The sequence below is a fragment of the Schistocerca serialis genome, chromosome 4 (assembly GCF_023864345.2).
Source record: "Schistocerca serialis cubense isolate TAMUIC-IGC-003099 chromosome 4, iqSchSeri2.2, whole genome shotgun sequence".
NCBI lineage: Eukaryota > Metazoa > Arthropoda > Insecta > Orthoptera > Acrididae > Schistocerca > Schistocerca serialis.
In genome coordinates, this window is record NC_064641.1 from 264,025,289 (window position 1) to 264,040,398 (window position 15,110).

The 15,110-nt window shown below is 39.1% G+C and overlaps 1 protein-coding gene across 1 annotated transcript in view; it reads right to left on the reverse strand.

The window, feature by feature from the left end:
* Positions 1–15,110, reverse strand: part of LOC126473768 (ER degradation-enhancing alpha-mannosidase-like protein 2) — a 121,185-nt gene that overhangs the window by 89,992 nt on the left and 16,083 nt on the right. Inside the window, exons 3-4 of the mRNA XM_050101031.1 lie at positions 10,275–10,460; positions 4,108–4,351 (exon numbers count right to left, since the gene is read on the reverse strand). Coding sequence (XP_049956988.1) covers positions 4,108–4,351; positions 10,275–10,460 — 430 coding nt within the window. The remainder of the gene's footprint in view (positions 1–4,107; positions 4,352–10,274; positions 10,461–15,110) is intronic.

The following is a 15,110-nucleotide window of genomic DNA, read 5'->3' on the forward strand; positions in this document are numbered from 1 at the left end:
GGGGACTACAACTGGCCCTGTCTCATGTAGCGATCTGGTCAAAAGATTTCTGTCAAAATTTCGCTTTCTTGGATACACCGAAAAGATAATACGTAATCTTTCTTACCTGTTAGTCGTTTATTTCCACTCTGGTAGTCTGAATCTATGGATTTCGCTAGTAATTATAACAATGCTGAACATTCGCAAACCTAAACAACCACATAAACAAGCAGCACTTGGCATTCACCGGTTCGGCTTTATTCCGCTCAGCTCGTATAGCCCCGTCCCGTTTTGTCTGCAGGAAAGTTTATTTCTAGATGTGACAATGATTCCCTTGGCAGAGACATCAGGTACACTATACACACACTCAAAAATCAACTTACAATTCATTCAGAAATCAACTTAGAATGTGTTTAAAAACCATCAGGGGTGCATTTCAAAATCATATGAATAATCGATAGACCGATGTGCGCTGGATGCTGGGTGCTTTATGGAACACGTTTTTTTTCTTCCTCAAGAATATGAAATTGCCCCTTCCCTCGTAATTGCCACCCAGTTCAGATACCCCAGTTTGCCCTCACTCCCCACTAGATCCGGGCCTGCTGCACATGCGTGAATCTGGCAGCTTGGGCGCCCCAGTAAAATTTTTCCGGGTATCATGTGGCTGGTTGCTGCTACTACTGCTTACACAGCCAACAGCCACATTTCTGTAGCCAGAAGCGGGAGAAAGTACTACATATACACGACTCAACTGTGCGTGTGCATGAGCCCACTCGTAACTGATTAAATGAGTCTAATGAAAACAGTTGTGACATCACGCTCATAGAAGGCAATTTGTTGTTATGAAGCATTGCATAGTCTTCCGAAAGCCTTTGACATATTTTGCTGCTGGCAGACACTTCTACGAGCACTGTGTTATTTTATATGCCGCATTTTCTTTGCAATTTAAGTTTTATTTTAGTTTTTTCTCTTGTTCATGTTTTAATGCTGCAGTATTATTTTGCAGTAGCGGGATACAGTAATATCCTTTGTTAGAGTAACAGTTCTTACCTCTGAAAATTACAAAAATTTAACGGAAAGCTAGAACAACGAAAAATTCCAGGATTTTTCCCGGATGAAAAAATTCCCAGGTTTTTCCCAGATCTCCCAGTTGTCCCGGGTTGTATAAACCCTGATAAATGAACAGGCAAGACAAGCTGATTGTTTTATGTGAAGTGTGAGGTATGATAAGGGGTAAAGAAGTCTCTTGGAAAAGTAACAATGTGATATACTAATCATATTATATAATATATCAATTCTGTTGTATCTTGCAGAAATATACGTCATGAAGAAAAAGGGAAAAAAATAAGGTGTGAGCAAGTGAGATGGAGGTTTAGAGAAATGTGATGGTTCCAAAAACGGTAAAAATGAGATGTTGGTTGATTAAGGAGATACCACATGAGGATCCCCTACAAAAAAAAGAGAAAAGTAGAGTAAAACAGTATGGGCATATGAAGAGAGTGGATGAGACATGAATGCCTCTTAAGACGCACACGTTGAGATGAAAGGCAAGAGATACAAGTGGCTAAAAAAACTGAAAGAAAGGACGCGGAAGAGAGAAGATGACTTGGCCAGAGTAACAGTAGAGAGGAAAACTGGAGAATATGAAGAGGTTGTGTTCCAAGATTACAATGGTATTATTCTCTCTATTATGAAAGCTATTAGTTCCCTTACTTCCACAACTACAATAACTTTCTGTAATTATCTTTGCTGTCATTAAAGTACTTGCCTTTATGAAACTTCTTTAGCTAGTGAAATTGCTTTTATTCTTCTGAAAATGTCCCCTCATTTTTTCTTTGAAATTTCTCTTTGTGCTTTTTTCCCCATGTTCTGTTGTTTCAGTTCATTTTTTGTTCACAAAACGGTGATTCTCAACAAGTGTTCTGAACACATCTCTGTCCTGTGTCATGCCACCTCCAATGCCAATTCCCTGAAGATCTCTACAGTTTCAAGCAGCCAACAGTTCTTAGATTTTGCTGAGATAAGAAGATAGAGACTTCTTTCAATCAGTATATCATCGTTCAGTATGAGAATGTGACTGAAAAATTTTAATCACCTTTAACTGTACGTGTCAGACATTTTCTCAATATGATGATATAATTCCAGGTACCTACTTTTCATTAAAAATTTCCTTACGTTTTATTTCTGCCAAGATAATACTGAACTCTCAATTTTTAGGTTTGATTGTCAGTGCTGTGAAATATGCCAAATGAACTACATCACTAATATGCGTGGATGTCTAAATATACCAAAATCTTTTTTAACATTAGGCATGTTGCTACTTGTAGAATGAAAAAATACATTACCTATAAAAAAGACAGACTCAAAAGTGAAGCAATAAAATAAACACCAATACAAAATAATGACTAGAAGTTTTGTCTGATGAATAGTCAATTTTAAAGCCACAGTACTGTTTCAAGAAGTTACAAACACAAGTTTTCTCAAAAATTTAGTTATAATGCTGGCTGATTGCAGGAAAATGCTGGATCAACCATTTAAAGTTACATTTGCTCCTGTCATTAAAATTTCCTTTTACTACAATTTAGTTACTATTTATTCTACAATAAATTGAATAAATACGGACGGAACAGTTCATGGCTGTACTGTCAGTTCATACTGCCCAATGGGCACAATATTTTGGTGATACGACACATTGCTATTATCAGGTGTGCTGACAAAAGAACCGGCAGTACACCTGTGGACTGTTCTATCAACAAACATGCAGGAAGAAACTGAAGAATACTGACTGGAACTGGAAATGAGGATTTCCAACTACAGAATAAAACAAACATTTTGAGTAAAACTGGCCACAAACAACCACAGGGGAAAGTCAATAAATAAATCACAAATGCTAGTTTATCTTATACCATGTTTAAATTACATGCACATATTTTGCCCAAGAGATAGTAGCACGTGTATGCTTTGTTGTAGAGGCTGTGGGACATCGCATGGCAGCCAGTGCAAGATGCTGTATGAATGTACATGAGTAAAACAGTGTACAATCATGAGCTTTTTGTGGGCTAAAGAACTGTCTGTAGAATAAGGGCATCATGAAATGCATCCTGCGTATGGTGGCTTATCTTCAAAAACTGTGTTCAGTTGGATCTAGGAGTTTAACAAGGAAAGGCAAACACCAGAGTTTGGGAGCATCCGTGTCATCCTGTGGCTGTGGCAACTGAACCCACATTGCAATGTGTGGAACAGATCTTTTGTAATGAGCAGGGTGTTACAATCGATGATGTAGTGGGTGCTGTAGGCTGTTCAAATGGAACTGCTTTTATATGAGCAGTTTAAGTTTCATGAAGTTTGTGCATGGTGGATCCCCTTCAAGTTAACTGAAGAGCACAAAATGGACAGAATGGGTCTTGCAGCACCTTATTCAGTATTCTGAGGAAGGAGAGGACTTCACAGCATGGACTACTGCAGGTAATGAGTCTTGGGTTCACACTTTCAACCAGGATCCAAAATTGTCAACATTCAATCTCAAAAACAAAAAATCAAAAACAAAAAATCGAGACCATTCCATCAGCCCACAAGGTTATGCTCACCCTGTTTTGGGACGTCCAAGGGGTCATACTGATGAAATTCTAGCACCATGGCAAGACTGTGAATTCCATGTCATATTGCACCACTCCACAGGAGCTCCGACAGATCATCTGCCGCAAATTGACCTGGCCTCCTGACAAATGGAGTGATTCTTTTGGATGACATGCCCGCCCTCATGCAGCAATACAAAAACAGGAGTTGTTTTGAACATTTCATTGGAAATGGCTAGAATATCTGCCCTACAGTCCTGACATCCCAGTGACTTTCATCTGTTTGAAACCCTAAAATCTCATTTGCATGACCAACATATTAAAACTGATGATGGCATAGCCAAAGAGGTTACATATTGTGACAGCAGTCAAAAAACTTCTTCCCTGCTGGTTATCTAGGACTTGTAAAGAGACAGAACATGTGTCTGAATGCAGAAGGTGTCTCTGTAGAAAAGGGAAATAAATTTCAGCTATTTATGTTGATTACTATTGCCTCTAGCCTGTTTTGTGACTTATTTATTGACTTACCCTAACATGTAGCAGCAGAGCATACCTCCTCAAACACTGGGTCACCTGTAAGCCTGGAAAGGGTCCCCATTTCAAGAATGAATGTGCCAACTCCAGCAGTACATGTGACACTTGTCTCACCAGGTGGCACTCCATAACGCAGATTCACTGTACCATATGGCATGCCAGTTGCTGTGTCAAAGGCAGCCAATAAGCGACGAGCCATATCCTCAGCCAGGTGCAGTAAAGGTCCATTGCAAGGCCAACCAGGCTCAACAGGAACTCCAGCCCTGAGAAGAAGTGATAGTTATCACAATTACATGTAGAAATACATACTTTCCTTAGTGACCTCCAGAAATAATACTTCACTACATTTACTAGGTGTTCATCACAAATGTCAGGGGGGCTGACATTTTTAAATGAGCCAGTCAACGCGATTTCACATCCCCAAAACTATTCCTAACTGTTTTCAGATCCTTAAACTGGGACAATTCAGACGGAACATGTGTTAATAAAAAATATCTGGTCTTAGTAATTTCTGCCCATAGTGCTGATAAACTTCAACTGCAAATGGAAATACTTAAAAGAGTAATTTTCAAAGTAGCCCTAAAAATTAACTGTAAAATGACTAAGGTAATGTATAATCAAAATACAGAAAATGAAATATTGCATATTAACAATGAAGGGACAGAAGGAATTTATGAATTTTTATATTTAGGTCAGCTGAAGGCAACAACTGGATGGACAACAAACAATACAAACAGAAAAGTACAAATAGTCTGAATGCTTTAGGTATATTAAATAAAATTCTAAAAACTAAATTTTTGATGTCTCTGAACTGGACAATTTACAGTAAGGTTTGGTTCGGTTCGGTTCGGTTCGGTCCGGTCCGGTCCGGTCCTAACATGCGCTGACACACAAACACGCGGCTGATTTCAAAATAGTTCAGATGATGAGTAGTACAGCACATTAGTTGCTGCAGTTACTCTCTCGCAGGCTGTTTCAGTTTCAGATATCCTGTTAGCAGATGTTCATCGGCAGAGTTACACTATTCAAATGTTTGTTGTTGTTGTTGTTGTTGTTGTTGTTGTGGTCTTCAGTCCTGAGACTGGTTTGATGCAGCTCTCCATGCTACTCTATCCTGTGCAAGCTTCTTCATCTCCCAGTACTTACTGCAACCTATGTCCTTCTGAATCTGCTTAGTGTATTCATCTCTTGGTCTCCCTCTACGATTTTTACCCTCCACACTGCCCTCCAATGCTAAATTTGTGATCCCTTGATGCCTCAGAACATGTCCTACCAACCGGTCCCTACTTCTTGTCAAGTTGTGCCACAAACTTCTCCTCTCCCCAATTCTATTCAATACCTCCTAATTAGTTATGTTATCTACCCATCTAATCTTCAGCATTCTCCTGTAGCACCACATTTCAAAAGCTTCTATTCTCTTCTTGTCCAAACTATTTATCATCCATGTTTCACTTCCATACATGGCTACACTCCATACAAATACTTTCAGAAACAACTTCCTGACACTTAAATCTATTTTCGATGTTAACAAATTTCTCTTCTTCAGAAACGCTTTTCTTGCCATTGTCAGTCTACATTTTATATCCTCTCTACTTCGACCATCATCAGTTATTTTGCTCCCCAAATAGCAAAACTCCTTTACTACTTTAAGTGTCTCATTTCCTAATCTAATTCCCTCAGCATCACCCGACTTAATTCGACTACATTCCATTATCCTTGTTTTGCTTTTGTTGATGTTCATCTTATATCCTTCTTTCAAGACACTGTCCATTCCATTCAACTGCTCTTCCAAGTCCTTTGCTGTCTCTGACAGAATTACAATGTCATCGGCGAACCTCAAAGTTTTTATTTCTTCTCCATGGATTTTAATACCTACTCCGAATTTTTCTTTTGTTTCCTTTACTGCTTGCTCAATATACAGATTGAATAACATCGGCAATAGGCTACAACCCTGTCTCACTCCCTTCCCAACCACTGCTTCCTTTCATGCCCCTCGACTCTTATAACTGCCATCTGCTTTCTGTACAAATTGTAAATAGCCTTTCGCTCCCTGTATTTTACCGCTGCCACCTTTAGAATTTGAAAGAGAGTATTCCAGTCAACATTGTCAAAAGCTTTCTCTAGGTCTACAAATGCTAGAAACGTAGGTTTGCCTTTCCTTAAACTTTCTTCTAAGATAAGTCGTAAGGCCAGTATTGCCACACATGTTCTATTCACATAGAATTGAAAAATCAATTATATCTGGATAATTTTTTAAGCATGCAAAGTTATCTGGATGAAATTAAAAGATGAAGAAAAATGAACTGAGTTATCTCAACGATTTGAACAGTACACAATGTTTCCTCACTGAATCACAGCTATCGATGGTAAACAAATCAAAACACAAAATCCAGAACAATCAATTTCCTTGTATTTCACTGTTAGTATTATTGGTGCTGTGTGACTCTGATTATTGTTTCATATATGAAAATTCACTGAAAAATCTTTTGATGTCCAGCACAGAACAACAGTCTTTTCATTACATCTATGACTCAGTGCCACCTCTATGTGGTGAGTAGCTTTTCATATTGTTGAAAAATCATTGTATCTACCAAAATTATGACCGTTAATGGAAAAACACCATATGGCACTCCCTTACGTGATTGTAGGCAGGGCTTAATTTGGGGCAGAGAAAGCTGGAATGGTTTTCCAGCACCTCCCAGAGATTTTTTTTAAAGTCTCTGGACCAAGTTGGCATTAGAGATTTAAAATAATACATGTGTATTAAATAGCAGCATAATTATTATTTGAACTGCGCCAGCAATGGTGAATGTGACAACAAGTGACCAGTGTGATGCAATGGGCAGGTGTGTGTGTGTGTGTGTGTGTGTGTGTGTGTGTGTGTGTGTGTGTGTGTGAGGGCGCGCGAGCGCAGTAACAATTTTAAAACTGGAAAGGAGTGAAAAGGGGGGGGGGGGGGGGGGTCTGAGAGGTGGCATGGGATTGTGTGGTTGAAGAGGTGCATTCCAACAACCAAAAACTAAAATTTTAGAAGTTAGGCATTGATTGTAGAAAACAGCAGACTTATGAAAAAAGATTGAACTTTCAGCTAAATATGTTGAGTATACTTTTGGTACAACTTGTAGTAAGTGCAGAATACTACACTGCCCAAGAGACATCAGTGTGAATTGTGCTCAACACATCGTAAAAGTGATTACAGTACTTCATAACTGTGTTCGACATAGAGAAGGATTTCTACACAAAGACAACTTGGAAAGATCTATCTCCCCAAAATGGCCTAACCACTTCATAAGCAGACAATATTCTGTCTAAATTAACCCACTACTTTTTCAATGAAGATGGACTCGACTGTACAGATTGTACCTTATGAACAAAAGTACATTTGTTATGAAGTTTTTCTTACCCATATTTTCCCCTTTATCTTGAGTTATTTCCCTCACAGAAGATGAAAACCAATTCTTCTCACACTCACTATCTAAAGATTTAATTTTTCTTGGTACCCTTCTGATGTCATATTCTATATGGCCTTTCTTTTCTAGTACATCAGTTAGTAGCTCAATGTTAATATCTCGCCTTCAGTTTCACTCATTTTTCTCAACAAAGAAAAAGTAACACACAGAAAATGTGTCTGGTCATGATGGAAATACATGGTCAACTGAGCAGCACATGGGCGCCATTTACTTTTCTAACCCTGCGGCAAGGCGTGTTCATCTGCGTCTAGAGAATTTTTCCATGAACACTGCATTAATGTCATCAGCATTCATATAGTAAGTTGAAAGTTGAATGATAGATGGCTAAATGTGTGATTTGAAAACATGACTTAGATTTCCATCACTTGAACTTAGCCTAACAGAGTATTGAAGGCTCTGATGTACGGTGGTGAGACATATACGTCTAATACAAAAACCATTCAAAACCGGGGGTTTCCAAGTGAGCAGTGGAGAAATGCACATAGGGAATTATGAGATGAGAGAGGAAAATAAACAATAGGGTGGGGTGGAGGGGAAGACATAAAAGCAATGACTGCAATGAAGTGGGCGCGATATGTATCCATATGCAAATGGAAGGTGGATGGACGGAGGAAGTTCTTACTTGGATTTTAGGAGGTTAGAAAAACCCCCACACTACAATCTGAAGGTAGGTGGGTAGACAATGTTAGAAAATGTGCAATAAAAAAGTCTAGGTGTGGCCTTCACCCAGCAATGGATGCCAAACTGACAATTATATGTATTCCATGAAATGTTAAGGTGGACAGCTAACTTTTCAGTATATCCGACAATAGTATCACTTTTCAGTTCAAAACTTTAAAACATACTCCACACTCATTATATCACCATTTAGAGTAGATAATTGATATTCTGCTTATTGCTACACTGTTAGTTTTTAGAACATGGTAAATGCAGTTAAAGTGTGACATGCTTTAGTTGGTAAAGCATGAATAATGTACATGTTATGGAACAGCATGCTATTATTAGCTGAATTCCTTCCACTTGAATGTCAGTAAGAAGGTGTGCCACAGTTGAGAAGCTGGCTTAAACAAATTATGAGTTGTTACTCTCTGTGTTCTCAGAATACTTGCTGGTAGATATGGAGGACTTCACTCTGTTCAAAGTATCTCATTATGTTTCAGTTCCAAACATGTTATACACTTCAACAAAACACAATATCAATGATATTGGATGTTAGATTTGTGAATCAATTCTGTTGTCCTCCTCACAGACAGGAGGGATCTATGCTATTTTCCAATCACTGTGCTTGGTTTTGTTCCAGGGATTTATAGCATATTATAGTTAAAATGAGAGTTTACTCATATGCAGATTCTGTATAAAATATGACAGAAATCCCATCAGGCTCTGGAGCCTTGTTTAACTTTTGTGATTTCAGCAGTTTCTCGATGCCACTAACACTAATATCTGTTCTGTCACTCATCTCTGCAGCAGTGTGAGAAGTTAAGTGGTTCACAGCATCAGTATCTACCTTAGCAAAGATACATTCAAAACCTGAGTTCAGTATTCTGATTTTGCTTTGCTACCCTTAATTTCAATTCCCATGTCATCCATGAGCGGCCGGACACTAACTTCAATGTCGCTGACAGCCTTTCAATACGGCCGGAATATTTTGGATTTTCTGCAAGATCTTTCAATAATACTCTGCTACGATAGTCACTGAAGACTCCACATGAGATCTTTCAACAATAATCTGCTAGGGCAGTCACTGAAGACTCCACATATGACCCTCTTGACAGCTAGAACAGTTTCATTCAGTGTCTCTCTTTCTATGGCCATATGCTTTGTTTTACCCTGTTACACATAAACAATTGTTTCTCAGAAGTTGTTTATAGTAATTATATATAGCATGGATTGTCCCTCCCATCATGAACTGTTCTACTAGATACACATATATCCAGTGTCTGCTCCACAATTCTTTTAAACTTAAGCCATATTTCTTCTACATTCTCCTGTCTGGAGGTGTGACACAACTGCCTCTTATCAACTTAACACCACAGGAAAAGACTTCCTTACATTTAAATTTATATTAGATGCTAACAAATTGCCCATTTTCATATGTGTGTTTCATGTTATGGTCATTCTGTGTTTTATATCCTCTTTACTTCAGCTCTCATCAGTTATTTTGCCACCCAAATGCCACAACTCATTTAGCACTTTTAGTGTGTCATTTCCTAATCTAAAATCCGCAGTATCATCTGATTTCATTCGACTATATTCCATTACTATTGGGTGTTTCTTTTTTAGTTCATCTTATAACCTCTTTTCAAGATTATACATTGCAATCAACTCCTCTTTCACGTTTTTGCCATCTCTGACAGAGTTACTATGCCTTGGCAAACTTCAAAATTTAATTTATTCTTCCTGAAATCCAATCCCTTTTACAAATTACACCCTCTCTTACATGATCCCTATTTCATTTCGTGTTGCTAACACTGTACTCACCTGACCAGAAATTCTATTTTTCATACCACAGCATTTAACTAATTTTCACTATACATAACATGGACCTATCCATTTTTTCCCAAGTTCCCTAATCTACCTGTTTGGTTAAATTAACCACATTCCATGCTCTGAAATGAAAACTAGCAACTCAATTTATGCAGAATTTATGCTGAATGAACAACACACTGTAAACAATAACAACTTGAAATTATTTTATATCTGCTGTACTACTTACCTATAAGATAATAAGTGAGCACTTAACAATCCTCCTATAATGCGAATATTGGTTTCAAACACAGATACATTAATATTTGCATCAAAATTGGCATGAGTGGTGACTATGTTCACAACTCGCTGGAATTCTGTGTAGTTTCCCATAACAGCCAATGTATCAAGAGCATCAATCAGTGTCAATGAATAACTGCAACAGTGACACAAAGTTGAGTTTAGTATTAACAAACAACAAAAGAAAACAATTACACGAATATCTGAAAGTTGCTGACAGATTAAAGCTGAGTGCCTGAATGGGGCTCGAACATGAGACTTTTTCCTTTCAGGGCTAGTGCTCTAGCAACCCACAACCCACCTGCAAAGCTTCACTTACACCATACCTCTTCTCTAACCTTACAAACATCACAAGAAGTTGTTCTACACACTTTGTGGGGCTAGCACACTTGGAAAAAAGGACACTTAACAGAATTTTAAGACAAGTGCTGTGCTTGTACCACTGTTGGCTAAAATGGAGTGCAAATCCTAAGATAATCAGTCTTTCCTATCAGCTAGTAAGATGTCATGTTGTTTTGAGGTAGTCAGAAGACAGGTTTGATGCAGTTCTTCATGCTAGTCTAGCATATAAAAGCCTCTTCATCTCTGCGTAACTACTGCAACCTACATCCTTTTGAACCTGCTTACATTATCAAATTAAAGGTTCCTTGATGTCACAGAATGTGTGCTATCAACAGATCCCTTCTTTTACTCAAGTTGCGCCAAAAATGTTTTTTCTTCTGTTGATCACTCATGTTTCATTTCTGTACTAGGCTACTCCAAACAATTATTTTCTGAAAAGATTACCTAAATTAAGTTTATATGTTATAAACCATTTTTCCTTTTAGAAATGCTTTTCCTGCTATTCCCAGTCTACATTTTTTATCCTCTGTACTTTGGCCATCATCAGTTATTCTGCTGCCCAAATACAAGGGAAAGGGGGGGGGGGGGGCGGGGACCCCTCACCGGCTGCTTTGCATGTCCCATTTCCTAATCTAGTTCCTTTAGCATTATCTGATTTAATTAGAATACATTCCATTATGCATGTTTTACTTTTCTTGATGCTCATCTTATAGCCTCTTTTCAAAACATTATCACATGCATCCAAATGCTCTTCAAAGTCTTAGCCAACCCTGAGAGAACTGCAATTTCATTGCCAGACTTCAGATTTCTTCACCCTGAATTACAGGTAAAATTTGAGGCACTAGAACGTTTACATAGTTATGGAATTTTTCGCTGCAGGAGGAAACTTTATCAACACGTAATGCCTTTTTCTGGTTAAAGAAAGCATCACTAATTTTCAGTGCTTGCTTGACAAAAGAACTGCCATGGCCATGTAGTTTATTTAATGACAACTGCTTGTTATCCAGTACTTCAAACTTATCCATCACTTCCACCCAATCTCCTCCCACTGACAAGCCATCCTCTTACTTAACAGCACAATGATAGCACACTAAGACATAATGCATCTAATTACAGAGCCTCATCACATTTCTGCCATTGTTGTGTGTTTGTTTTATGTAGTCTTAGGTATTTGAAATCTTTTTGTATGGTGTGTATTTTGTTTTTCTGCCTGTACAGTACTGACAGTCAGAATGACAGAAACATTCTGCTATAGTGACTTCTCATCCAGTCCATTGCCTCAATATTGCGTGCAGTTCTGCATCATAATCTGTTAGTACTGTGGGGAGGTAAAACATGAAGTGACATTCAAGGAAAACAATGTAGCAGTGTTGAGTATCACCCTGCTTACATTCAAGAATCTATATAATTATGAAATAGAATTAAAACTGAAGATGAAACAGTTTTTTTGAGTAAAAGATATTTTTGCTTCTCATCAAGTCATGAAGTTTAAAATCACTCCAGGCCTCTGCAGTCACCAGGGCGACAATTTAATCCATCCCTTGCTCATCTCCATATGGTTCAAGAAAAACTGATAATCACTAAATTTTGACAACACTCGCTACATACAATTCAGTACTGCCACAGAATTTTACAAGCTACTCAAATAAATAGAAATGAAAAGAAGGAAGTGATCACAGGTCTCACAATCTTAACTAGAAAACTCACACCTGGGGACTTATGAAGCACCTCAGTTTGATCAGATTTGCAGGTACACAGCTACTGCTAACTATCTTATTCTGTGTATTTAATTTCACTAATCAGTTGTGGCATCATTCCTTGGAGAAACTCAAATTACACAGATACTATTTTCAGATTATAGAACCAAATAAAATAAATTTTTTTCTGTTGAGAAACTATTCCTATTTCACTGAACAGTATCTGCAGACAAACTTATAAAACTAATATTTCAAGTTATATTTTATAAGAAGAAGCAAATGAAAATGAGACAGACAGAAACAAGTAAGTAAACTGTTTATTATTTCAAAAGTAATTTCTGTTACTGTTAATACATTTATCCTACTGTGAGAGAAGATGGTCAATATTTTCATGGAAAAACCTTTGCGGCTGCCTATGGAACTGTGATTCTACATCTTTGTCTGAAGCAACTCGACAGCAACGAAAGTCTTTCTTCAGGCCTCAAACATGTGGAAATCGTGTGGATAGAGACTGGGACCAAATGGAGGATATTTTAAGGACTTTCCAGCAAAACTTCAGCAAAACAATAAAAACAAGGGGCACATCAGCTCCAGATAAGTCATAATGCCCTTCTTCTTTGATTGCAAGGGCGCACTGCTCACTGACCTCAGGGAACACAGCGTCTCAACTACTGCACGGGGGACACAGACCCCTTGCAAAAACTGAAGAGTGCCACCAAGTCAAAATGCCCACCAATGCCAACATAATTCTGTTGCAGGATAATGCTCATTCACATGCTGTCGAGGTCGTTTCAACAATGCTGCAGAAATTTTGTTATGTCCATGCAGTTGTGATCTCTCACCATGTGATTTCTGTTCTAACTCCACAACACTGTATTTTACTGTGTGAACAGTACACACACGTGGAAGGCAAGGTACAATACAATTAGTAATAACAAGTAGCCAGTGGAGCCTTGCACTCCAACCTATATAGTCATTAGTTCCAACAGAGGGTGCAGCCGGCAGGCTGCACTTACAACTGTTGTCATATTAACAGACTGGATGGCCTCTAGTGGCCAAATCAAGCACAAACTTCACACACAAACTAAGAAGTGGTGCACACACTAATTTGGTACTTACAGCACTCCTCTTCCTTTGTGAAGAAATGAGGACTGAGCTCATATCCATGTCCTCCGTGGTCGACATAGGTTGGTGAGTCATATGATGCACTGCCACTGATGCATAATATCAGAAGTAGTGTGAGTATAGACACTACAGTGACTGCCCACCTGTGAGAGGCCATACGGTAGGACAGGTGACGCTGGCACAACTTCAATTTCCATGTCCAAGTACAGCCCCGGGGAAGGAGGTTGCAGTGAAGGCAGCAAAACAGGTGGCACTGGATGGGATGGAGGCAGCGGCAGAACAGGTGGTGCTGGGTGTGATGAAGGTGGCAGCGGTGGAGGCATCAGCTGTGACAGTGTTGGAGCCAGAGTCCTGCTGTAACCCCCAACAGCTGAAGGGGGCACCTACAGCAGAGGAGACATTGGCAGTGGTGGGAGAGAAGGCGAGGGCACTGACCAGGATGTAGGAGATGGCCAGGTGGACAGAGGACACGGCAATGGTGGAGGCGCACCCCATACGCAGCTGCCCACATGAGATCACAGCTGGTTAAAGTGTCATGACACCCTCTCCTCAGCCATGTGGATGGTGCAGAGGCATCAGCCACAGGTACTCTCGATTACCGCTGGCACAGATTGTGGCCAGCAGCCAAACCTGCAAGCCAAAACAGCTGTACCAGACTGGAAGCACTGCAGCACTGCTGCTAGTGGATGGCCTAGTGTTGTCTGAAGTAGATGAAGCAGAGTCCAGGGTTGACAACCATGCATCAACTCTGCCAGACTCTTATTGCCAACAGCAGTGAACTTATAAGAACTGAGAGGCTGCTCAAGAGCTATTTCCAGTTACATATCCGAAAAACATTTTTTGATATGCGTCTTAAATGTTTGTACTAGTCATTCTGCTGCCCTGTAAAAATGAGGGGGGAAAGGAGGTACCACGACACAGTAACACCACTTTTTTTAATTTTTTTACTTTTATTACAAAAGTTGTTCATGTTCCTGAGATATGAACTGGGGGCCATTTACTGTAATTAACATACACAGAAGACATTCCATTGCAAAAATTTTTGACAAAGCTGAAATTATTGCCACCGCAGAAGTATGTAGACAAGGCACCACATACAAACTTAGAATAAGCATCAATTACAAGCTAATAGAAGTTCAACAAAAATCCCACAAAATCTACATTAATTTGTTCCCAAGGCTGTTGAGGATCAGGCCATGGTGAAAAAGAATCATGGGAAGTTGCCTGATGGGTGACACTGTGGGCATACTGCAACGACACACACTATTTCCCCATCGACACCTGGCCAAAAAACATGTCTGGCTGCTAATGATTTTGTAGTGACTCACCCTAGTGGTCTACAAGTAATAAGCACATAACCTCACACCACGTGGCAGATGGGACTACAACCCAGGGAGCTGAGGCCTCTGTAGCTAACAGCAGCACTCCACCCCAAAGAGAACAACAATTTTGTAATGCACAATAATTTCTCAAAGTATCAGAAACACAACTCGGAGGTTTGTCTGGCCAACCATGTTGCACAAAAGAAAAAACTTTACTTAAAACATCTAAATGGAAACAAAGTAGTTCCTCTTTATCAAAATCTGGATCCGTATAAATTGGCATATGGTGTCAGCATTTGC